Source organism: Bubalus bubalis, chromosome 11 (genome assembly GCF_019923935.1).
Source record: "Bubalus bubalis isolate 160015118507 breed Murrah chromosome 11, NDDB_SH_1, whole genome shotgun sequence".
Classification (NCBI taxonomy): domain Eukaryota; kingdom Metazoa; phylum Chordata; class Mammalia; order Artiodactyla; family Bovidae; genus Bubalus; species Bubalus bubalis.
In genome coordinates, this window is record NC_059167.1 from 18,807,078 (window position 1) to 18,830,828 (window position 23,751).

At 47.3% G+C, this 23,751-nt stretch overlaps 1 protein-coding gene across 4 annotated transcripts in view; it reads right to left on the bottom strand.

Moving 5' to 3' along the window:
* Nucleotides 1-1,397: 1,397 nt before the first annotated feature.
* DCAF4 (DDB1 and CUL4 associated factor 4) overlaps nucleotides 1,398-23,751 on the bottom strand; it is a 34,895-nt gene continuing 12,541 nt past the window's right edge. The window contains exons 2-14 of one of the 4 annotated variants that reach the window (XM_025295253.2): nucleotides 18,341-18,437; nucleotides 16,112-16,221; nucleotides 15,515-15,672; nucleotides 14,713-14,795; nucleotides 13,501-13,603; nucleotides 11,335-11,478; nucleotides 10,591-10,640; nucleotides 6,724-6,803; nucleotides 5,631-5,726; nucleotides 5,420-5,517; nucleotides 4,388-4,561; nucleotides 3,941-4,055; nucleotides 1,398-2,401 (exon numbers count right to left, since the gene is read on the bottom strand). In XM_025295253.2, the coding sequence (XP_025151038.1) occupies nucleotides 2,208-2,401; nucleotides 3,941-4,055; nucleotides 4,388-4,561; nucleotides 5,420-5,517; nucleotides 5,631-5,726; nucleotides 6,724-6,803; nucleotides 10,591-10,640; nucleotides 11,335-11,478; nucleotides 13,501-13,603; nucleotides 14,713-14,795; nucleotides 15,515-15,672; nucleotides 16,112-16,221; nucleotides 18,341-18,429 (1,494 nt within the window). In that variant the 5' untranslated portion in view covers nucleotides 18,430-18,437 and the 3' untranslated portion in view covers nucleotides 1,398-2,207. Of the gene's footprint in view, nucleotides 2,402-3,940; nucleotides 4,056-4,387; nucleotides 4,562-5,419; nucleotides 5,518-5,630; nucleotides 5,730-6,723; nucleotides 6,804-10,590; nucleotides 10,641-11,334; nucleotides 11,479-13,500; nucleotides 13,604-14,712; nucleotides 14,796-15,514; nucleotides 15,690-16,111; nucleotides 18,438-23,751 lie in introns of all 4 variants that reach the window. The other 3 variants (XM_025295252.2, XM_006055195.3, XM_025295254.2) reach the window with 3 other exon arrangements.

A 23,751-nucleotide genomic window follows, 5' to 3' on the forward strand; every position in this document is an offset into this window, starting at 1 on the left:
CCTCCGTCTCCTGGGTCTCTTGCATTGCAGGTATAACCACCGGCTATATCTCAGAGCTCATCAGGTACTTTTTTGAGTAGTCAGTTGTCTCCTGTCTCTGAGAGACAGTGTACTGTTCAAAAGTGGACTGAGTAGCCACAGCTTCTTTGCAGTACAGAATTGTGGCAAAAGCTCTGCACTAGAGGTGCGATACCAAAGATACCGTCTGTAGAAGGCAGATCCTGTTACGAACAAACTTGTGAGAACTTAGAACTTCCGGGGGTGAAAGTATGAGTGATATTAGGGTCATAGCTTAGCACTTATGCTTGTTTGTGCTCTTCGGGTGGGGGCATGTCACCAAAATCAATCCAAAAGATTCTGCTGTGATTGGTCAGCTGGACCTTTCAATCATAAGGCTATTTCCTGAGTCCTCCATGCAGGTCAGCATGCCAGGGCTGCAGAGATACAGGGGTGATGTCTAAATGATTGAACACCTAAGAATTCTGGTAATTGGCAAGCTTCTTAGCCTTTGAGTGCCAGAGCCAGAAAAACTTGTTTACTTGGTGATTAAATATGAAATGCTAGCATTGCCCCAAGCCGCCTTGTGCTTTCTCCTTAGCACTAGCAGTGTGATACCCCAGTACTGTCAGCAACTGGAGGAGTGTGGAAAGTAGAGGACGTGGTCTCTTCTGGTACCAAGTGCCAGGTCTGTGATCTGTGGTCAATTTCTCTGCCCAGAAAAGGATGTTGATAATTTTTATATTATTACTACTGCCCTACCTCCTTTATGGGTTGTTTTAAGGGTCTAGTCAGGTTAAGATAGGGGAAAGTCATTTATAAAACCTAAAGCTCTGAAAACATTTATTATAACATACAGCTCATCTATTGGATGACCATTCTGATACTCTAATGAGTTTTGGATTTGTTTCTCTGTACATTAAGTTGTAGGAGGGTTCTGGCAGGATACATATGTGTAACACTCAAGGGGGTAACTATAGAGTGTGTTAATTGGTGAAGCACATTGGACTAACAACAGAGAGATGCAATTACCAGCTGCAGGTCTGAAGGGACAAATGGAGAGAAGTTCCTGGAATCCAGAGAGCTGTGTTCCAGCAGAAGCTGTAGCCTGGGGTGGAGGGAAACAGCCACAGCCCTGCAAACCCCAACAGGAGGGGAGCCAGAAACTAACACTCTCCCCCCAACTCCTGCCCTCTGCTTTCCTGCTGTTATGTTCGATTGGCTGAACCCAACCCAGGCCAGGGAGCCTGCTGAAAGCTTTGCAGAAAAGCCATGAAAGCTGGCCTCAGTCTCCATCTTTTGTTCCCTCACCCAAGATCTGAGCAGGTGTTGCCGTAGCTGGTTTGATGCTACAGAAGCCAAGCATCACGAGGTTCTAAATCATGAACAGAAGCGACACACCATGTTGTGGTTCTTTATCTGGTAGAAAGACCCGCTCTTTATATTAACACTCTGTATAAACATCTCACAAACCACTTCTCTTGGATTACAAAAAGGCCAAGCCCGTTTTCTTTGAATTGGGGCCCTTGAATGGATGTTCAAGTCACCACGATAAATACAGGAGCTGCTGTATCTAACATTCTGGAAGGTGCTTCAAGAAACGCACGCTAAGGCCTGCCTAGCATCTGAAAGGATCCACCTTTCTTTTGAAAGCCAATGAATGGTAATAAATGAGAATCTGAGAGATCTGACACTGGTGTTGAGTGAGTTTGAGAAGGCTAATTTAATGATGACCAACTCAGCCTTAAAAATCTTCTTCTAGAGACTCAGAGAAATGACTTTCCCTTCTTCTCACCTGGCTTTCTCAAGGATGTCTTTCTGGGACCCAGGCACTGACTACTAATAGTCTCATCAGGCTTCTTGAAAGGGCTTTTGGTGAAAAAAGCAGCTTTAGTTACTGTCTATCTTCAGCCTTTAGAAAATTATTTTTTGTTAAAAAAAGGGGGAGAGAGATGCTAAGGAATTCAACAAGAAATAGGCACCTTTTGTGAAAAGGACTTTCAAGGCTCACAACTTAACCGAGATCACTTTACTGAAGTATCTCCACATAAAACATAGCACCTCTTCCTCCGCAGCTGGATGGGTGGTACATGTGCACACAGATGACCCACTTAAAATGCCCTCACTGGAAACAGCAATTGTGGCAAAAATACGGCTACCTTAGCTCCCTTGAGTAACATTCACACCCCTCCAGGCCGCACCCTGCAGAGTTAGCTGTAGGAGAAGCAGTAAAGGTCCTGCCGGACAGCCATGAGCAGCCCTGGTGCTCCCCGGGCACCCCCAAGCCGAGAAGAGAAGGCCACGCTGGGGATGTCGGCCTTGGAGGTGGGGTATGGGGAGGGTATGGTTCTGAGTAGCTGGCCGTCGTGGAGGCTCCAGATTCTCGTGTAGCAGTCCTGGCCCACTAAGAGAGGGAAGACGTGCGGCAGGTTAGTGAGAATGCACAGGACCAGGGCGGAGGGCAGGGGGTGGAAACTGTGGCCCTGGCTTCCACGATTCCTAAGGGCTAAAGGTGATTCCACATGAGCCAAGCAAACTCACAACGGAAACTGTCTCTACAGATAAGATGTCCCTTTTGAAAATTAAAGTCACGGGTTGCCCTGGTGCTCCAGAATTGCGAGTTGCCAGTGTTCAAAGGGACAAGACGCAAAGGCTGGCTGTGACACCCTGGGTGGTTCATGGGGCATCTTGGCTATTGGGTGGCCCATTCTGTTTCTCTTGGTGACAAGGGCTGTTCAAGAGGGAGCCCAGCCCACCTGTTCTAGATGACATGCAGCTCATTTCCTTTTTATGAGATAGTAACCAGGACGATCTCTTTAATTTCATTACATCCCGGGGCAAACTGGGTGATAACTCTCTCCAAAACATTTTCTGCTTTAATGATTCAGTTCATAAGACTTTATAGTCTTCAGTATTCACAGGTCAGAGGAAAGAGACACCAGACACCACTGATTACAGCAGCCTGGAGAGCCAGTATACGCTACTGGGGGAAAGGGCAGACCTCAGGCATCACAGACTTCAGTGTGTGCTTCCGACCATCTGAGTTGACTCTATGACCTTGGGGGTGGGTCAGTTCGGGTTGTGCAGTTCAAGGATTACTGCAGTCAGCCCACTCCCTACATCTGCTTCTCAACAAGGCTCGTATCTTTCCTATCGTCCAGAACACAGAAACTCTTCTGTAGTGAAAACTTGCGGAAAACAGACTTAAGGAAGCTAATTGCTGGTGGTGTGGTAAGAGTAGTAAAAAATTCTAAGAAAGTTCTAGCGAAGTGATGCTTCTCAGCCACAAAAAATTTCACAGCAGATAGGTACTTTCTGTAGGAATATTAGAAAATTTGAGATCTGTGAAGACTAAGAACATACGCCTTAATGCCAAGGGCCTACTATTTCATTTGTGAAAGTGCTGAATAATTATATAATATAATCTGTGATCAACTCGTAACTCCTTTCAAGGGGGTTTGGTGCTCGAAAGCTCTGCTTCTATTCTACACATCATGGGATCACAGCGGTGGTCGTAAAGGGACTGGGCATTGGTTCCTTTACAATGACCTTCATCTCTGTTCTCAGCATCCTCTGGTAGAAACATGAGTACCAAGAACAGGAGCTCAAGCTTTGCGACAGGATGGCCGCCCTGAATGCGGACCTGGTGAACAGACTTAACCCCCACACCCAGGTCTCCTAAGTTGCTGTGTTTTATTGCTCCTCATTGGCCTGTAACTGAAGTGATGTCTGCCCAGTGACATGGAGACAAAGGCTATCCACATGCTGGGGGTTAAACTGTTGCTCACTGATGGCCAACTTTGCACCCTATCTTGACTCCCAGACCCCAAGTGTCCAAACTCCCCTTTATTCAGCTTGCCATAGAGTCATGTCTTCTCTGCTTTAGCTGCTGGGGGTCCTCAGGGTCAGGGTCAGTGGGATGGAGTGCCTTGTCCCCAGCTACCTGCCACCACGATTCCTTCCTCCTCGTGCACGTGCAGGGGCAGGTGGGCATACTCGTTCACGTGCCCTTCGTACTGCCTGATGCACTTGGTGGTCCTCAGGTCCCACAGCTTGATCTGTGGGAAGAAGCACAGAGGCTGGTACTGGTGAGCCCTAGGCATGAAAGCCAGCGGGGGCGAGGTGGTCTCCACAGACCTCTTCAAGTGAGAAAATGTAAGTCGCCTGCTCTGAGTCTGAGAACCCATCAGAGGCACCAGGACAAGTGCCCCATCCCTTTAGACCAGATGGGGCTCCGAGTGGGCGGCAAAGCAACTGCCCTGCACACCTGGCACCTCACCTGGTCTCCACGTGCCTCTCTCCTGCCACGGTCTGACACAGGAGTCTCTCCTGCAGAGCCCCTCCCCTGGCCCAGAGCAGCTCCCGCGGCTGCAATCAGCAGTACCCCTACCGTTCCGGCCATGTCGGACGCCATCAGGCACTGTTCTTCTTGGAGAATCTGCACAGAGGTCACTGCAGAGTCGTGGAACAGGCGGGTGGCCTTCCAGCCCTTGCCCTGATTTTGACAACGCAGATCAATGGCAAAGATTTCGCCAGAACGACAGCCGTTAAACAGCAAAGGAGCCTGTGGAGAGAAGGACTGTTTGGTACCTCCCTCCACGTCTGCGAAGGGTGAGTCCCCCAGAACATACCCCCTGTCTCCCTTCTCTGGATCAGAGGGATGGGTAGAGGCAGGCTGGTTAGGGTTCGAGCTTCAGCGGAGACAGAAGGGTTTCTTATCAAAGGTCAAAAACTGGACACCACGTGTCCCTCCAGTGTCCTCCCCGCTGGCTGTGATGGGCCCTTAAGGCCTCACCCTGAACCCCTCCCCTCCCGTGAAGTGAGGGTGTCCCGTCCCCGCCCAGGTTGTGAGTGAGAAAGTAGGTGATGAGAGTGGAGTAAAACAGACTAGAAATCCAGGGAAGACACGGGTCCCAAATAGAGTAGGAAGATGGCTGAAGAAACCAGAATGATGAGTTCTGTGCTTATTGCCAAAAGCAGGTCAGCATATCTTTTCCACCCTTTGAAAGAAAGGTGGCATTTTCTATAGGTCAAGTCTTTGAAATGTAGTAAGGACCAGAATTTTAATTTTTAAATTTATCAAATGGGTAGCTTGACAACTGCATATAAAACTGTTACAAACTGGGACATAATTTATACATTAAAATTTTTTTACTGTCCTGCTGGCTAATCTAAGTACTCAAGAACTAACACTTCATTGAAACTTTAGGAAGTTGCTGAAAGCCAGCTGAGCCAGGCCTTTCTAGATCAGCCAAATTTCATTCAGCACTGACTTATTCACCCATGAATCACTTCGGATGCCCTCTTTTTCCCTATAAATGAGAGAGGAGGACTAGATTTCACACAAGGGAATCCCATTCCAACCCAGCTCAAGGTCGCCTCTTGGGAAACTCGGAGTTAGGCCCTCCCCAATGCAACCAACCGTGATAGCAAACTGCTGGGTCAAGACGTCACTGCTGGTCCCAAACGACTGCCGGTGTCCCGTCACCACGCTGGTCACCAGGACTCGCCGAGACAAGCCTGAGAGAGACAGAGACAGGGCGGACAATGTCCCTCTCGGTCCGGGGAGAGGAACTGTGGACTGGCGTTTCGGGTCTGTGCCCTCTGTCACCCTGGGCAGCTGGGTGGCTCACCTGTACTAAAGCAGTTGTTTGCCTGGATGTTCAGGGACCACGCGCAGGACCAGGCCCCGGGGATCCGGAAACTGCAGAGCATGCCAGGCCGGTCTCCTGCTGAGGGAACAGTGTTTCAAGTCCAGCTGTGTGATCTTAAGCAAACTTTCTGTTCATTTTTTAAAATTGATAAAACATACATTAAGGGCACAAATCATACTATACTCCTTAATGAGTTCTCTCAAAGTAAGTAGAGCTATGTAACCACCACCCAGGTTACTAGAACATTCTAGTACCCTGATACTCTTCATGTTTCTTCCCAATTACTACCCTCCTCACTCCGGCCTAAAGGAAACCACTATCCTGACTTCTAAAAGCATCTCTTGGTTTTGTAAGGCAAATTCTGAACCTCTTTTTGCCTCAGTTTCCTCATCTGTAAAATGATGATACTACATCCTCCTGCTTCACAAACTGGCTGTATGATGAAATGCTAGGCACAAGGCTAAGTGTGCATTAAATCACTTAATCTTCCATGTAACCCGAGGGGGCAGATGTTTACTTTCCAGAGGTTAAGCAATCTCTTCAAGATGGTTAGGGGCAGAGCTGGGATTCATGCCAGGTCTACCTGAGAGGCCTGACCCTTGTCTCTGATCCTAATTCTCTGAAACTGAAAACTTCATATCCAGAATGCTGCCAGGCCGTCAGACTGCCTTCAGCCATACAGAATCTAAGTATCCCTGACAGCACCTTCCATCCAGTAAGAGCTTAACAGATGCTCTCTTGGTGATCGTATATAGGCAGCCTAAATAAATATGTTCATCTCCTATATTGGTTACACATGCTTTTAACTGTTCTGGCTGCTGAAAAGACCCAAAAGGAGGGGATAAGTGAAGATGTACACGCTTCCAGTACAAATCCTGGGTGGGGTTTAAGGAATCCTCCCAGGTGCTCTGCAGACTGTCCCCATCCTGTGAGCTCCCACTTGGACTCACCAGCCTGTGGTCCCCACCCGTCTTGTCCAAGCCATCACCACAGAGCTTATGCTGCTGCTGGCTGCAGCTCCTGGGAGGCAGAGGACAAAGATGTCCCCCAGCACCTCCTTATCCATCAGTACCTGCATGATTACTGACAAACAGTGACGTGGGGAGCAGGGTGGCACAGCCTGGAGTCTCTGCAATTCCCATGAGGCACAGCCTGGAAGAGCTGTTAAGGACAGTCAAGAACGAGTCTCCTCCAGGAGGAGAATGGGCATCAGCACTCTTCAAAAAAATCATCCACATTTAACAGGCTCACATTTTCCATATTTAGTTTTGGATATTTTAAAAGGAAAAAAATGTCACAGATACACTTAAAGGCCCCTTTTTAACTCCCCCCACATAGAATTGCTACTCTAAAACAAGTCTGAGTTCTAGGCCTTAATATTTCTACTACACAGTATTTGTCCTTAAGCAATGTAAAATAAAGAAGCATTTGATTTTAAAATACATGTAAATGGCGTCACACACAATCTTCTACAACTGTTCAATGGTACATTGTCTTCGAGACGTAATTGTGGTCGTGTTTGTAGCTCTGGTTCAACCACTTGCACCACAGAGCACTCCTTTGTATGAACAGACCACAGTTTATTTATCTGGGATCCTGCTGCTGAAGTGGGTTTTGCCCCCGCCCGCATCCTTTTTTCCTCTCTTCTTGTCCTTCTGTCTTCCCCTCCCATGTATGGGAAGCTTCTCTTACGAGTTTCTTACACCTGTGATAAGGATTCCACTTTACACTACAGTGTGCCATATACGCACAAACATTTGAAACAGGAGTTCCGTAAAACATTCACCCTAACTAAATAGGAAACCGGCATCTTCTAGTAGTTTCCCCCATTCTCCCCCTACACCGAAACTTGGCTCTATCAGACCTTAAAAACTGTGTCTATCTGAATGGGTATAAATTGTTTTTCAATTCGCATTTCTCTGGCTACATCTGATAGTCATCAGGCTTCCCTTTCTTTGAGCTGTCACTTTATGTCCTTTGCCTGCTTTTCTACTGGACCGTCTTCTGATTTGGTTCCTTTCCCTTCAGAGTTTCAATAGAAACCTGTGTTTATTCCCTACTTCCTTGCCTTTTACTCTTCAACCCACTGAAATCCAGGTCAGACCTTCATCTTTTCAGTGAGATGTTCTCCACCAAGGTCTCCAGTGAGCTCTTAATACCTAAACCCGATGAATGCCTTCCGGTCCTGCCCTGAGCCATGCAGCACAGTTTCTAATGGCACACTCCTTGGCTCCATAAGCACTCCCCTGGCGTTCCATCCTTGGACCTTCTATCGCTAAGACACCCCAGCCTAGGCTCTAAAGCCTCGTAAACTCGTGTCTCTCCTCCACTCCTGCTCATCAGTTCACTCTCTCGACACTACTCTGGGTCCTGCAGCAGCCTTCCACCCAAGGTCTCATCCTCACCAGTCAACCACCCTCACTGCCATTTGAGAAGTGAATCCATGACCACCATTCTCTAGGGGCATCCCACAGCCCTGAGGATGTGGTTTTGCAAGGTCCTACCTAGCCAAAAACATCATGGCTACCAAGCCACTTACTGCTGCCCAATGTGCCAAGCTCGCTTCTCACTCTTCCTTCTAATGGGTACTCTGTCCCCTCCTTCCCATGTGGGAGTCACCTCCAGAAAGGTCACCCAATTCCTGTACTCTACAACTGCCCCATGGCCATCACTGCAGACTTGATCACCTGTTGAGGTGCCCAGTTCCTACCTTCCACAGGGGTTGCAGATACTCAATAAATGATGGAATGAATATACACACTTCATCGAAAAATGTACATCTGTGCCAAGCAGGCAACAGTCTTGACCACCGGCATGTGTGACGTGTGGGTATCATGTTGCCTTGGGTGGTAAGCCTCATGTTAAGTATCTCTAGTACCGAGGCTGTTGAAATTATACATGAGAACCCTGATCTGGGCAGCTCAGTACTTTCTTAAATAAATTTCTTTTCCCTTTAAGTTTGTAGGGCAAGGATGGGAGAAAGTCCTTACCCATGTTATTATGGCTGAAACCCAGGTTACACTCAAACTCTGCACGGTACTTGCAAGGGCCAGTATCAAAGATTTAATCCTTTAATAGGCCACAGGTCAATGAAGAAACTAGTTAAGTGTAGAAAAAATTCAGTTGACCCTTCCGCCATTCCAGAGAAAAGAGCAGATGGCTGGTCTGAACCAGGTGTCATTTTGTAAAGGGAGAAAGTTCAAGACCTTCAGTAAAAGCAGCAGGTGTGTAAAAGCCTGATTACCTGAAATGACCACCAGAGGGCAGGCTGCTGATCAAACAGCAACAGACCCCAGTCATTAAACCCCACTACAGGCATACTTTGTTTTATAATGCTTTGCTTTACTGCTCTTTGCAGATAGTGGACTTTTTAAATATATTTTTAAAACAAATTGAAAATGTGTAACAACCTGATGTTGAGCAAGTCCACTACTATTGCTATTTTTCCAACGGCATTTGTTCATTTTGTGTTTTTCTGTCACATTTTGGTAATTCTCACAACATTTCAGAATTTTTCGTTACTATTTTACGTTATAGTAATCTGTGATCAATGATCTTTGATGTCTATTGCAAAAAGATTGACTTGTTGTCAACAAGTCAAACTCAGATGGTGATTAGCACTTTTAACAACAGTATTTCTAAGATAAGGTGTGTACGTTGTTGCTCAAATATAATGCTGCTGCACACTTACCAGGATAGTGTAAACAACTTTTATATGTACTGGGAAACCAAAAAATTCATGTGACTTGCTTTATTACGATATTCTCTTTGTTGCAGTGGTCTGGAACTGAACCTACACTCTCTCTGAGGTAGGCCTATAAATGAATTTTCATCCTCACAAAGAGAAGCATGGAAAAATGCTATATTGTCTGAAGATCAGAAATGGGAGTGAGGTTCTTGTTTTGCCTTTTTAAAGGCTTGATCTCTTCTGCCCTCTGGTTAAGATCAAGACAGTAACAGGTAGTCCTATCACTACACAAACCCCACCAAACAAAAGCCACCTAAAACTTTCTACTTACAGAACACACACAGTTTGTCTTACATAAAATTTATAATCAGATCCTAATAAAACCCTTTGAAACAGAGTGTTGTGGAACAAATTAAAACAAAACAAAACAAAACAAAACAAAAAACACTCACTCCTTAAAAAAAAAACCCCACAAACCAAACTAACAGATTCCAATTGAGGCATCCTTTGTTGAGGACCCATGACATGGCCAAGCACTGTGCTGAGTGTACTCACAGATGTTAACCAGTTAACCTGAGGACAGCTCTAAGTTAGGTAAAACAAGGGGTCACACAGTTTCAAGAGCTCATTTGTTATGGAAGTAAACCACAAGACTTATTAGCACGCGGCTTCAACTTTGGGTCCTTCTCTCCATGAAGGACACGGTGGACAGCTGACCTCTGCACCATCAAGAGCCCCCAGGGAGCCCAGCTGCCCTGACTGGGCACTGTGTGCCCTACAATCTGGGAAGGGAAGATGGAGACTAGAATGAAGAGCGCTCTGAAGAAGGCCCAGAGCCCAGAGCCCCAGTGCACGTAGGGACACCCTTTCTGCTGTGCCCTCAGCCTCCCCGCCCTGCCTGCAAGGTTCCCCTTCCCTCTGTCTCAGGAGGACCTGGGGTCCCTTTTCACAGCTTTACTGTTCCTTTGCGCTTGGTTCCTCTGCTAAAGCACTGACTCTCGAGCCCAGGACTCTGTCTGATACGTGGTGCCATCAGCACAGTTTCAGCACTTCAACTACTTCTCTGTGCTCATGGGGATCCTGGTTTTCTAGCGGATGCGCTGTTCTTTCCTTCAGGGGAGACATGCCTGCAGAATGGCCCAGACCTCTGGACACCAAGACACCGAGACACAGTCTTACAAATCCCACAGGCGCCCAGGTCTACACCAGTGTGCAGCCTGCCCACCAAACCTCTTCACTGCCCAAAGATATAGAACGTGGGAATCCAGGTGATTCAGCGAGGCCCAGCACATGGCGTTCACCTGGTGAGGAAAGACAAGATGGAAAGACTGGTCTGACTGCCAACTTAGAATCAGACGCTTTCTTACAGAACAGACACGTGACTGCTTTCTTCAGGTCTCACTCCTTGAATAGGGGCTGGAACGAGCTTCTGAGGACAAGGAAGCTCCCTGCCCATCGTGTAGAACCTTGAGGGCAAGGGGAGGAAGCAACTCCTGGGCCGGGGTCCTTCATCATCAGCATGGCGGGGGGGGGAGGGCCTCATAATGAGGCATCTGGTATCCCGTCCAGGGAGGGAATGGATTCTCTGCAACGGATCTCACTTAACCCAGAAACCATTTTCAACCTGTGTCTGTCTTGTGGCCCAGGTCTCAACCAAAGAGGAAATCACAGCTTCTTACAGATGCCATGACCCCAAATCAATGTAAAGGCTGCCCCCTAGTCAGCAAGCAAGCCTCTTACATTTATGTAAATTTTAGTGCTGGCTAGACTGGCTGGGAGATGGATGGAACACAGGATGACACAGTGGGAGGACCCTCTGCCCACCGTGGCACACCTCCCAGGAGCTAAAACACAATGTTTTCCCTTGTGAAAATGAGGTAACAGAGCCCTGCCTCCTTCACCAAGCTCTCCTCTCCTCTGAGTGTGGCCAACTACCGCAGTGCCCTGGATCCAAAGGCAAAGCGGCTGCCAAGGCTATCGTGCAGGGCAGCGTACCTTCCGGTTGGTGAAATAGAGGTTTTCGTGCATGTGCACCCTGAACGTGGGGGTCTTCAGGCCGTGCAGGCTGATGATGCCGTACTTGGAGCCCCCGACTTTGACATCGTTCACAGTGAAGAGCCGGTCACTGTTGGTATCCGCCTGGAGAAGGGAGGTGGACTGTGGGTGACTGCCCAGGCTGAGCCAGGTGGGCTGCCTAAGACCAACTGCCCAGTGCCCACGCTCTCTGTGCATTTGCACCAGGCGAGGGCCCCTGCCCATGGGGATGCGGCGTGACCTGACTTGCCCCTACATGGTGTAGCCATCACCGGGCAAAGCTAACAGGTATCTAGTCTCACAACTCAAGGGCAAAAACGGCAGTGAGGGGCACGGCCAGCAAGTCTGACCTCACTCAACTGGCTGTGGGAGAGTCCTAACGTCCACCCAGAGGACTGCTCAGATGAGCCTTATGGTGACACAGCACGTGGCCATCATGCAGGCCACACAGCAATGTGGGAAATGCTAGTTATAACTGGCAAGGGCTAAAAGATTCCTATTACACAGCTACTGTGATTACCACTGCAGGAGACCCCAGTTCGATTCCTGGGTCAGGAAGATCTGCTAGAGAAGGGAAAGGCTACCCCCTCCAGTATTCTCAGGCTTTCCCTGTGGCTCAGCTGGTAAAGAATCCGCCTGAAATACGGGAGATCTGGGTTTGATCCCTGAGTTGGGAAGATCCCCTGGAGAAGGGAAAGGCTACCCACTCCAGTATTGTGGCCTGGAGAATGCCATGGACTGTAGAGTCCATGGGGTGGCAAAGAGTCGGACACGAGTGAGCGGCTTTCACTTCACTATGATTACCACCAAGTAAAAAAAGGCACTGCGTGGGGAAAAAAATTGTAATAAAAAGATGGCACTGGGATGTGGGCTATTTTTAAGCTTTTCTTTTCTCGTTTAAAAAATGCGGTTAATTATTTCAAAGCAAAACCTTTATATGTGTGTTTTTAATATATATGTATAAATATACACATATACACACCCGTTTGGATGCTGGTGAAAACACACTCCCTTTGCAAGTTGACTCGGCAAGAACAGGTATGTTCCTGAAGAATCATTTCCATGGCTAGCGTCGGATTGAACATATGATCCCTGGGTGACAAACTGGCCTTCCCACCCCTCTGGCCACACCTGCCATCCAGGCGGGGAGGGACCTGCAGGCAGCAGCACCGCAGCGTGAGGACCGAGGGCCCAGGCCGTGCTAAGCGGCAGGCGCACAGTGACCTCTACTGTCCCCGCCCGGTCTACTGGAGGGAAGGGGCTCCGGAGGGGAACCCACCACCAGAAAGGATTCTGCTCGATTCAGGTCAAACTGTACCCCAAACACAGGAGAGAATGTGAATCCTGGCCCCCAACACCCCTTCCGCAGAAGGGTTCTGCTGCCGAGGTCTCCTGGGGCCGGACCTCAATGGTCAATTCCATCGCCTCAGCCTCCCATCCTACCAGCAGACCACTGAGGTTCTCTCACTCTCCTTGACTGGCCCTCTGCCTCCAGGAAGGCCTCCTGGGGTTGCCAGTCTAGCTCAGTGGTCTGACTCCTTCCGTCTGTGGTGGACACTCTGATCCTCTGCCAGCATTTCTCTGGCCCCTGGCTTCTGGTTTGGGTCTAACCAGAAGTGGGAACTTTCTGTTCCCCAGAAATGATGCAATGGATGAGGAAACGGAGGTGTGCTGGACGAGCAGGCCCTGCTACTGAGGTCAGGGACAAAGCAAGAGACGAATACGCCATTGCTTCTGAAGGACGCTGGAACTTCAGGTTTGGCCACCAAATCCTGCCCAGCACGGAAAGGACTAGAGGCCCCTGGTCCACTGTGTACTTTCTCACCTGTGTACACAACACACCCAGTGGAAAGTTACTTAGTGATGGGTCTCCGTTGGCAGTGCAGACTGTGGCTTTAATGAATGTCAAGTGACACAGCTGTAGTGGGGGTGACAGCGGTCACAGCACAGCCTGTCCCGCCAGCTTGGCATCTGCCGCTGGTGGCTGCTTGTTAGAACCGCAATACCTGATTTCAAGGCTAGAGGCTTCTATGCAGTCAGGCTTGATGGAAACCAAAGCGAAGCCACGAATAGCCCAGGGGACGGCCACTACACCCCGGCACCCGCGGACGGCTCCCTTGCACTCACCATTATCAGGTTAAACTGGTCACTTGCCAAAGCGGAGGGATCCGAGCTCTGAATTTGGACTTTTTTCCTCTGCATACAGCTCACTCGCAGCTCGTGGGCTAAACTGCAGAGGAGAAGGAGAGCAGCATGGGAGGGTGGACGCCGCACGTAGGTATCCATGAAGAAGACGCAGGGCTTCTGCTCTGTCCCCAACCCAGAAGACCATCTTCGTGGGTCAGTTCTCTCTCTGTGTTAAATCTCAGCAGTGGAGCTGAACAAGGCTCCAAGAAAGCTCGATTTAAGAATCTTAGGAAAACGACAGCAAAGAAATGCCCAGCTCACTCATGGTGTCAAAGAAGGGCACACTAGAAAGATTGGTTTTGGATCATCTAATGTAACTCTTTCTCTTGGGATGAAGAGCATGTGACTGAACGGAACAACCTGCGGCAGGGCACACAGTTCACGTGCAGCCGCCCATCTGATTGGCTCCTTTCCTCTTCACCAAGGACTGAGCATGTCTTCGGGTGAAGAACTAGACCTTTAACTCTTTTCCACCTGCCCTGGCTGATACTGCCTGTAGGGCCGGCCTTCCGGGGAGGGGCCTCCCCAAGGGAGCCACCCCCACTCATGTTGTTTCTTCCCCGCCCAGCTGTAGCAGGAAGCAGAACGCAGGGGCTAGGAGCTCAGGCTTGGGGGTCAGATGGATGGTCGGTCCCCTTTCTACTTTTACCCTGAACAAATCATTCCACTCTGAGTCTCAGTCTCTTCGTTTGGAAGCTGGGGGAAGGGTCAACCTACCTCACAGGTCTGTAGTTAGAACTGTAGACATCACAAGTGTTTGAAATTTAGTACATACCCATTTAACGTGCCATTTTTGCTGACAACTCGTTAGAAGGAGAAAAGGAGGCAGAAGTCTGATGGAATGAAGTTAAAGGACCTTTTACTTAACTAGAAACAAACTACAGGTAACGAAGAGGAAACACCTTGAGAAATTCCTGCCCAGTTTCTCTGCCTAGATGCATTCCCCACTCTCCCTGGCTCTAGAGGGAAGGTGATGCTCCCAGCGCTGACTTCAGCAGCAGAAGGCAGGCTGTGGGCTGGAGCGCCTCCACTGTGAAGGTTCCTCAAAGAGCAGCTATGCACGCTATGCCGACTTAATTCTTGGACCATGGAAATAAAAAAATACGAAAAGAACACTGATGAAGAAAACATAACCATGAGGCATTATCTTACCGGCAGTAACTGGTGGCGTTGAGAAAACCCAGCTTGCTTTTCTGGAGTAAGGAAGATGCATTGAATCCCAACCTGGCTATTTTCTAAATTAAAGAGAGAAAGATGCGATGAAGTTTTCTGTTATTGTATAATGGATTCTGTTTTCAGGATGTGATGAAGAAACAGGTACTAAGTTGACAGAAATTACACGCATGAAAATCTGATCCTCTCCTTTGCTAGTCTCCTCTCCTTGGAAAGAGGAAAAGCCTATCACAAGACAGTACGTGAGAGCTGCAAAGTCTGCTCGGCACCCCTCTCTCCAAGGCCCCTGTCAATTTAAACCTGAGATGAGGCCACTGAGCTAGCGAGTGCAGGAACGGCCCTGGCCACTCAGGTCTGCACCGTGCTTTCCGCTGGAGCTACAGTGGCTGTGGGGCCTGGATTTCTATTCCACTGCTCCTGTGATCACTGAGACATCCTGGCCTCTCATTCCCAGAAGGGGTCCTGGAAACCCTCCTATCCAAACCACATGTTCTGGTTTTCCACTGAAAATATACAGTCACAGAGGCTGTATCAGGTTGCTAACCAAGAACCTCCGGGGGAGGAACAGAGTGTCAGGATTACTGATGAAACCCAGCGAATGAGAAAAGGTGGTGGTGGGAGGAGTATCTTGCCTGTTCCTATTCTCTTCATCAGGTCCCCTTCAGGGAAGTGTGCTACGCCGAGTCTTATGGGGGTTGTTTCACTGATGCCTCCTTGCGGCAGTGGGTGGACACTGGCAGGAGTGGCGGGGATGGGGCAGCCCCTGGGGTGCGGCACCTACCTTTCCCTGCTGCTTCTCTTCCTCTAGCAGCTTCAGCCTCTTGCGCTCCATTTCCTTCTGCCGGATACTCTCCTTTGTGAGTGGGTTGCAGTTGTTATGGCCAGGCAGCAAGCGGAAGTAGCGCTTCTTTTCAGGATCAAAGTAATAACCTGGTAGATCTTACATCAAAAGAGCTCTTACATCAAAAGAAATAAAATTCAACTTAAAACTCCATGAATTTAGCCACCCAACGAAGAGCCCAGGGGCCTGTCCACCACCCCTCCCGTTGCCGGTCCTTCCGAGGGACAGCAGGCGGACGAGCACTGCCAGTCTCCACCCTGGGCCCGAGTTCAGCCCTGCGGGGAGCCGTTTGCCTCAGGATCTCGGTTCTTAACACACTCGGCTCCTCCCTTGAGTGTTTCAACTTGCTCCCAGGATTTCCTCTGAGTAAGGAATGGGCTAATGACACACCTAGAGTGTACCACACACGAGTGAAGACACACGGGGCTGAGGAGAAGGACAGCCAGAACAGACAGAACCAGATGACGAGGGATGACTAGGTTTCACCTTTCCCCGCAGGCAGGCCCCAGAGGAGCCCTGTCCGGCAGGCGGCCTTACCTGGCACAGAAGAGCTGCCAGCTGAGCTGGAGGTCGAGGGGGCCTCACCATGGCCATCGCTGGAACCCTGCGGGCTCTGCTGCGCCCCTGCGTCCTTCCTGCAAGAGTAACTTGCGGCCAGTGAGTCCCAGTCATTCTCTGACCGTGGGGTCCTGCAGTTCCACAGCCTTCACATTCCCAACCCTCGATTACTTGGGAGGCACTGACCCTTCTCTTCCTTGGAAGCAGTTTACCTACTGCCAATATTCCAAAGTCAGGGCAAGGTTTGGCTTCTCACCCTTTACAGGATGCAGGTCACAGTACTGCCCCTTTTGTATCTCCTCCTTTGAGCATTTTCTGAGGTCTTTTGGAATTTTCCAGATGAAAATGAGAACAGAACTCTTGGCCAATAAGAATTTTACCAGCTGGGCTCATCTGTCAGCTCAAGAGTAGCTACAAGGCCAGGTGAATTCGAGTCTTTACTGGATTCAGCCGTACAAAGAATTTATATTTTACTTGGCTACCCAAGCCTACAGTTGGAGAAACTGGGGTTCGGGCACAGAGGTGATTTCCTCAACAACACTGGGACAGACCCATGGTTTAAAGACTCATTCTGCAAAGCTACAAGCAGCTCCTGTGGCAATTATAGGCTGAAGGATATAATGATAGAACAAAAGACCTAATTTTAGAATTCTGATAAAGTCCAAAATTATGAACTTTCCCTGCCCCCTATAACACTGAAAGGAATACAAACTGCAAAAAAAGCATAAAAAAAAAAAATCAAATAACTTTCTTTTTGCCTATAAATACAATACAGTTTCAGAGAATATTATTTATTCTCCCTTTTTATGGCCCAGAGCTTCCCGAGGCAGTTCATCTGTTATCAGCAGCAAGACAGAGAGGGATTAAGTGTCATGACAGATGTCTACATTTCTAGTCCAAGGACTGCGGTTCCCTTCTTTCCACGTGGAGTGCAGAGGACTGCCATCCTGCGTGTTTCCACACGACTCTGCCAGGCTGAGTCAAGGTACTCTTCTTACACAGACCACATTCTAGTGCATGTTGTGCTCTTGGGGGAAGGCCTGGGGCCCATGGTTCTCCTTATACAACGTATCAGCACTGGGTACTATCCTCATCTTTCTACAGCACGGGTCAAGTTTGGGATTTCAGCTCAGAGTCCCTATTAGCTTGAACCAGGTGAGGCCTGCCCATACAGGAGGCCTGCTCAGAGCCAGGGATCCTCATGGGGCTTTACATACACTACTGTGACCCTCGCAAGAGAAGCACTGTATAAGAAGAGTGACTCAGGGTGACCAAGTAGCTTGCTCGATTTCACACAGGAAAAACGCAGTGTCAAACCCAGATATCCTAACACCCTTGTTCCTTCCACAAAAATCTGATGCCTTATTAAAATTTAAATTTTAGGGTTTTTTTTTTACTCTTTATCTATTCTAGAGAAGCATACTGGCATTCGACAGCTTCTGATTCTATAATTAGAAATTTGTCCATTTTAAAAGGAGATCTGGAGAGTGGAAGAGTTCTGAAATTGGCAGATAGGTCTCCTTTGGCGAGGAATGGGCTGTAGAGACCTCCTAGGGCCAGAAGTCAGGTCAGCAGCCCTGAACTGTGAGGAGGTATCCTCTCCTGGGGTGGGGTGTGGTGAATCATGTCCTGAAACTAGACTGTTTGTACTTCATTCATGCAGAAAAACAAGTGTGGAAAATGTTTATTATAGGGATTCCACCTAAGTATATGCTGTTTTATTTTCTAAGCTGGGTGGTAGGTACATGATATTCACTGTATTATTCTTTATACCTTTCTGTATTCATTAAATATTAGCTATTATATATTACATAGCCTTCCTTGGGATTTAGGCTGAATTAATGAAATTAGGTTTCTAAGAAAGCTATTTTCAAGGCTGAAAAAGAGAGAGAGAGAAAAAAGGTCCAAAAAATGGAGAAACAGCTCCTCAGTAATACCAGACAGTGTTTAAGCCTGTGGCTAGGGCCCTGGCCACAGGTCATGGTCACACGGAAGAGAAAGATGAGTGTGGCCATCTCCTCACTACTCAAAGTGTGGCAGATGGGCTGGTCCACGGCAGAGCCACCCCCGTGGGAGCGTGTGAGATGTGTAGACTGGTCACCCCCCCCCCCACCCCCCCAGATGCTGCATTTGGCCGAGACCCTTAGGGAGTTACGTGTGTGTGAGCGTGCTGGCCGTGCTAGGAAGACACCGGGCAACAGCACTTGCCTCTCGTTAGAGCCATGTTGTCTGAACCAAGCGTTGTGTCGGTGGCCCCTTCTCCTGTGCCTTCTACTCTTCCAGCTGCTTTGATGCATTTCAGCTCCTAAAAGACAGAAAGAAGAAACAAAAAGAAATTACATGCAAACGCACGTGCGCACATCGTTCTCTTCTGTTTGCTTTTGACAGTTCAGTTCCTTCACGTACAGAACTGGGAAAGCCGCCACCAAGCCTTACCTAGAGAAGGCCTGCCACGAGGTGGACGCACGGATAAAACCCAGCGCCTGTAGCCACTGTCTGTCTGCAGCCTCTTACCTCATGACAGACACTTGGCCTGCCAACCCGCCAGCCTCCACTCCCCGGGTCACTGTGTGACGTGTGGACAGACTCTCACAATTACTTTTCAACTGAGGTCTGAGCCTGCCTTGAGAACCTTCTTCAGCTAGTCTTTTCCCTACGAGATTAACACCAGAGCTATATAATAACTATTCTTTCAATCCACACACATCCCTGATTCATACAGAACAGTTAATAGTGAACACTTTCTCTTCCTCAGTATCGAGCAGGAAAAACTGTGAACAAATTAAACAGGGCCAGTGCCTGTGATGTCTTTATGTGCTTTAGAGACTGTTTTAGCTTCCTGAAGTACATTAACTAAAGGCAAGGGTGTGCGTGTGCATTTGTTGAAATGATGACACTCATGTTGCCATAACTATTTCAAGTGGCTTTTTCAAATCTTACCTTGTATAGCCTGAATTTATCACTTAGTTGTCAAAATGTCATAAGTTTTAACATTGGGAATCACACTAGGAATTCTTAAGAGACTGAACAGTAGTATGGAGGCCAGTTGCTGCAAGATTCATGCTTTCCCAACACCTGGTTGGGATTCCTTCCACACTCACTGGAGATACCGTGACATCCGACTGAATGTACTTTATAAATGCAATTAAATGCCATGACAAAAATTGGAAAAATATTTCTAGGGCTGAAATACAACCAAAGAACAGATTAGAAAACCTACCTGCCTTTGTACAGGAGACAGGAATCAAGACCATCCCCAAGAAAAAAAATGCAAAAAAGCAAAATGGCTGTCTGAGGAGGCCTTACAAATAGCTGTGAAAAGAAGAGAAGTGAAAAGCAAAGGAGAAAAGGAAAGATATACCCATTTGAATGCATAGTTCCAAAGAATAGCAAGGAGAGATACGAAAGCCTTCCTCAGTGATCAATGCAAAGAAATAGAGGAAAACAATAGAATGGGAAAGACTAGAGATCTCTTCAAGAAAATTAGAGATACCAAGGGAACATGTCATGCAAAGATGGGCTCAATAAAGGACAGAAATGGTATGGACCTAACAGAAGCAGAAGATATTAAGAAGAGGTGGCAAGAATACACAGAAGAACTGTACAAAAAAGATCTTCATGACCCAGATAATCGTGTGATCACTCACACTCACCTAGAGCCAGACATCCTGGAACGTGAAGTCAAATGGGCCTTAGAAAGCATCACTACGAACAAAGCTAGTGGAGGTAATGGAATTCCAGTTGAGCTATTTCAAATCCTAAAAGATGATGCTGTGAAAGTGCTACACTCAATATGTCAGTAAATTTGGAAAACTCAGCAGTGGCCACAGGACTGGAAAAGGTCAGTTTTCATTCCAATCCCAAAGAAAGGCAATGCCAAAAAATGTTCAAACTACTGCACAATTGCACTCATCTCACACGCTAGTAAAGTAATGCTCAAAATTCTCCAAGCCAGGCTTCAGCAATATGTGAACCGTGAACTTCCAGATGTTCAAGCTGGTTTTAGAAAAGGCAGAGGAACCAGAGATCAAATTGCCAACATCCACTGGATCATGGAAAAAGCAAGAGAGTTCCAGAAAAACATCTATTTCTGCTTTATTGACTATGCCAAAGCCTTTGACCATGTGGATCACAATAAACTGTGGAAAATTCTGAAAGAGATGGGAATATCAGACCACCTGACCTGCCTCTTGAAAAACCTATATGCAGTTCAGGAAGCAACAGTTAGAACTGGACATGGAACAACAGACTGGTTCCAAATAGGAAAAGGAGTATGTCAAGGCTATATATTGTCACCCTGTTTATTTAACTTATATGCAGAGTACATCATGAGAAACGCTGGGCTGGAAGAAGCACAAGCTGGAATGAAGATTGCTGGGAGAAACATCAATAACCTCAGATATGCAGATGATACCACCCTTATGGCAGAAAGTGAAGAACTAAAGAGCCTCTTGATGAAAGTGAAAGAGGAGAGTGAAAAAGCTGGCTTAAAGCTAAGATCATGGCATCTGGTCCCATCACTTCATGGCAAATAGATGGGAAACAGTGGAAACAGTGGCTGACTTTATTTCTGGGGGCTCCAAAATCACTGCAGATGATGATTGCAGCCATGAAATTAAAAGACGCTTACTCCTTGGAAGCAAAGTTATGACCAACCTAGACAGCATATTTAAAAGCAGGGACATTACTTTGTCAACAAAGGTCCATCTAGTCAAGGCCATGGTTTTTCTAGTAGTCATGTATGGATGTGAGATTTGGACTATAAAGAAAGCTGAGCGCTGAAGAATTGATGGTGTTGAACTGTGTGGTGTTGGAGAAGACTCTTGAGAGTCCCTTGGACTGCAAGGAGATTCAACCAGTCCATCCTAAAGGAGATCAGTCCTGGGTGTTCATTGGAAAGACTGATGTTGAAGCTGAAACTCCAGTACTTTGGCCACCTGATGTGAAGAACTAACTCATTTGAAAAGACCCTGATGCTGGGAAAGATTGAGGGCAAGAGGAGAAGGGGACGACAGAGGATGAGATGGTTGGATGGCATCACCAACTCAACGGACATGGGTTTGGGTGAACTCTGGCAGTTGGTGATGGACAGGGAGCCCTGGCGTGCTTCGGTTCATGGGGTCGCAAAGAGTCGGACACAACTGAGCGACTGAACTGAACTGAACTTGCCTTTATTCCCCAACTTCTACTTTTGAGTAGGGAGTGCCTTGCCTGTTAGCATCAAACAGAGCACTGAAAGTCCAGACCTACGTTCCAGAATTCACTATTTATCCAAAGACTCTGTGTCAACCTATGATTGTGAGTTGGGGTTAATTCGATACAAATGAACAAAAATTAAGTGAGTATAGTACTTAAACATTTCATGAATTCTGTAACGAAGTCCTTGATTTGCTTCCTTTCAGTCTGCTTCCCACAGAGTCACTGCACAATTTGGATTAGTTTAAGCAGCCACTCTAGTCCTGTGCCAGAAAGCATATGCAGCACTGAAGCACATCATACAACCATGCTGACTTGGAACCATCACCAATGTTTCACTTTCATCCTCTGCCGGGACATCATAAACTGACCTGGTTTTATTTACTCCTAGTTTGGTTCACTGCTGACAATACGGAGCATTATCACTCTCCTAAAATCCTTTCCACTTCCTTCTAGTCACTGTTAGTACATAGCACAGCTCCCTACTTCACCCAGAAGACAGACGTTACCAGCATGAATACCCCAACTTCTTTCTCATCCCCTGCGCAAAGGTCTGCCTTTACTAACTCCTATCACCTCCGCTCCTGTCTAGGAGAAACACGTGGCCCTGTGCCGTTTCCAGGCCAACCCATCCCTCCTGACAGTTTCCTTCTCAAACTCTGCCGACATCTGTTCTCATATGTTTACTCAATTTCCCACTTTCCTTATCTCAGCGTATAAACATGCTCCAGCTTTTCATTTGTATGTGCTCCACCTCCAATCCAAAAGGAACAAGTGTTCTGGAAGCACAATCTGTATGTACACACCCTACTTCTTTATTTTCCAATCATTCCTCAATGCAGTCAGGCCCCCTCTATCCTCACCCTTCTGCCAAAATGCTCTTACTGAGGTGTGAACTAATGATCACCTACCTGCCAATGTTAGTGGTCTCTCTTTAGTCCTGATTCTCACGACATGTGACACCACAAAGTTTCAAGCTTCTTGAGGTTCCTGGAAGAGCTTTCCCTTGGTTCTCCCCTGACTTGTCAAGTTCATCCTTCTCTCATTTCTCCTGGGCCACCCACTCTGTGTTTCCCAACATTCTATCCCAGATGCTCTTGATTCCATACTTAATAGCATCTCACCTACAAACACAGTTTCACCTCTATCCTAGCATCCCTCCAGAGCAGGGGTCCCCAACCTCCAGGCCTCCAGACCGGTACCTCCTGCCAGATCAGCGGTGTCACTAGATTAGAAGCAAGGCACACAATAAACGAAGCGTGCTTGAATCATCCTGAAACCACCCCCCTGGAAAGCTGTCTTCCATGAAACTGGTCTCTGGTGCCAAAAGGTTGGGGACCTCTGCTCTAGAGCATCTAGTTCTCATGAAAAGGCCACCTCCTGTCTACTTCTACATGAAGCAGATTCAACGTGTTCCAAAGAGTTCATAATCTCTCTCTAGTTTCCTAGCCTGCTCTCTTACCTATCTGTATTTCCCGTCTCTGAAATTCCACCAGTGCTTCACCCCATCCAAGAATATAATTTTATTAATTTTCCTCAGTAACCACTTTAATGGCTCCTGAATTTACATCAATTACCTTAAGCCTCAGACAAAAACAAAAGTTGTATTTATTAAAAAAAAATAATAAGTTAATTAGGTCCCATTTGTTTATTTTTGCTTTTATTTCCAATATTCTGGGAGGTGGGTCATAGAGGATCCTGCTGTGATGTATGTCAGAGAGTGTTTTGCCTATGTTCTCCTCTAGGAGTTTTAGAGTTTCTGGTCTTACGTTTAGATCTTTAATCCATTTTGAGTTTATTTTTGTGTATGGTGTTAGAAAGTGTTCTAGTTTCGTTCTTTTACAAGTGGTTGACCAGAGTTCATTATTACCGACTCAATAAAAAGATAATGGTGAGTCAAAGGCTTCAGATCACCCAGCGGGAGGCGGGCCACTGGCCCACCAGCACCAGTGTCCTCAACAGAGCAGCGCACAATCACAAAGACACAGCTAATAAAAAAAATGGCAGCTGCTGGTTTTGGCTGAAGACAATACTTCTAAACTACCAACTCACACAAACAGAGGTTCAGGCAATGCAACAGAACAAGGGAGGCTGACAAGATCAAGCCGGAGTCATTTTTAAAAGTCATAACAAATAGATGTTGACCAAACATGGAAAAGAATTAAGAGTGGGATGAATCGGTATCTTTCTGTACTTTTAAGAAGTCTATTTCAGGGGTGGAGTGTGTCTTCCCCAAATGCAAACGTGGTTCAATCTCAATAACCACTTTATGGACCAGGTTTGCACCTACCCCTCTGCGTGGAACTCTGTACTCTCACCTCCCACCATTACATGTGATGTGAATTCTTTAAAACAAAAATCCTGCTTTGTTCTTTTTTCTATTCCTGGCACTCAGTAGCTGGCTCTTGGTAAATGTTCACTGA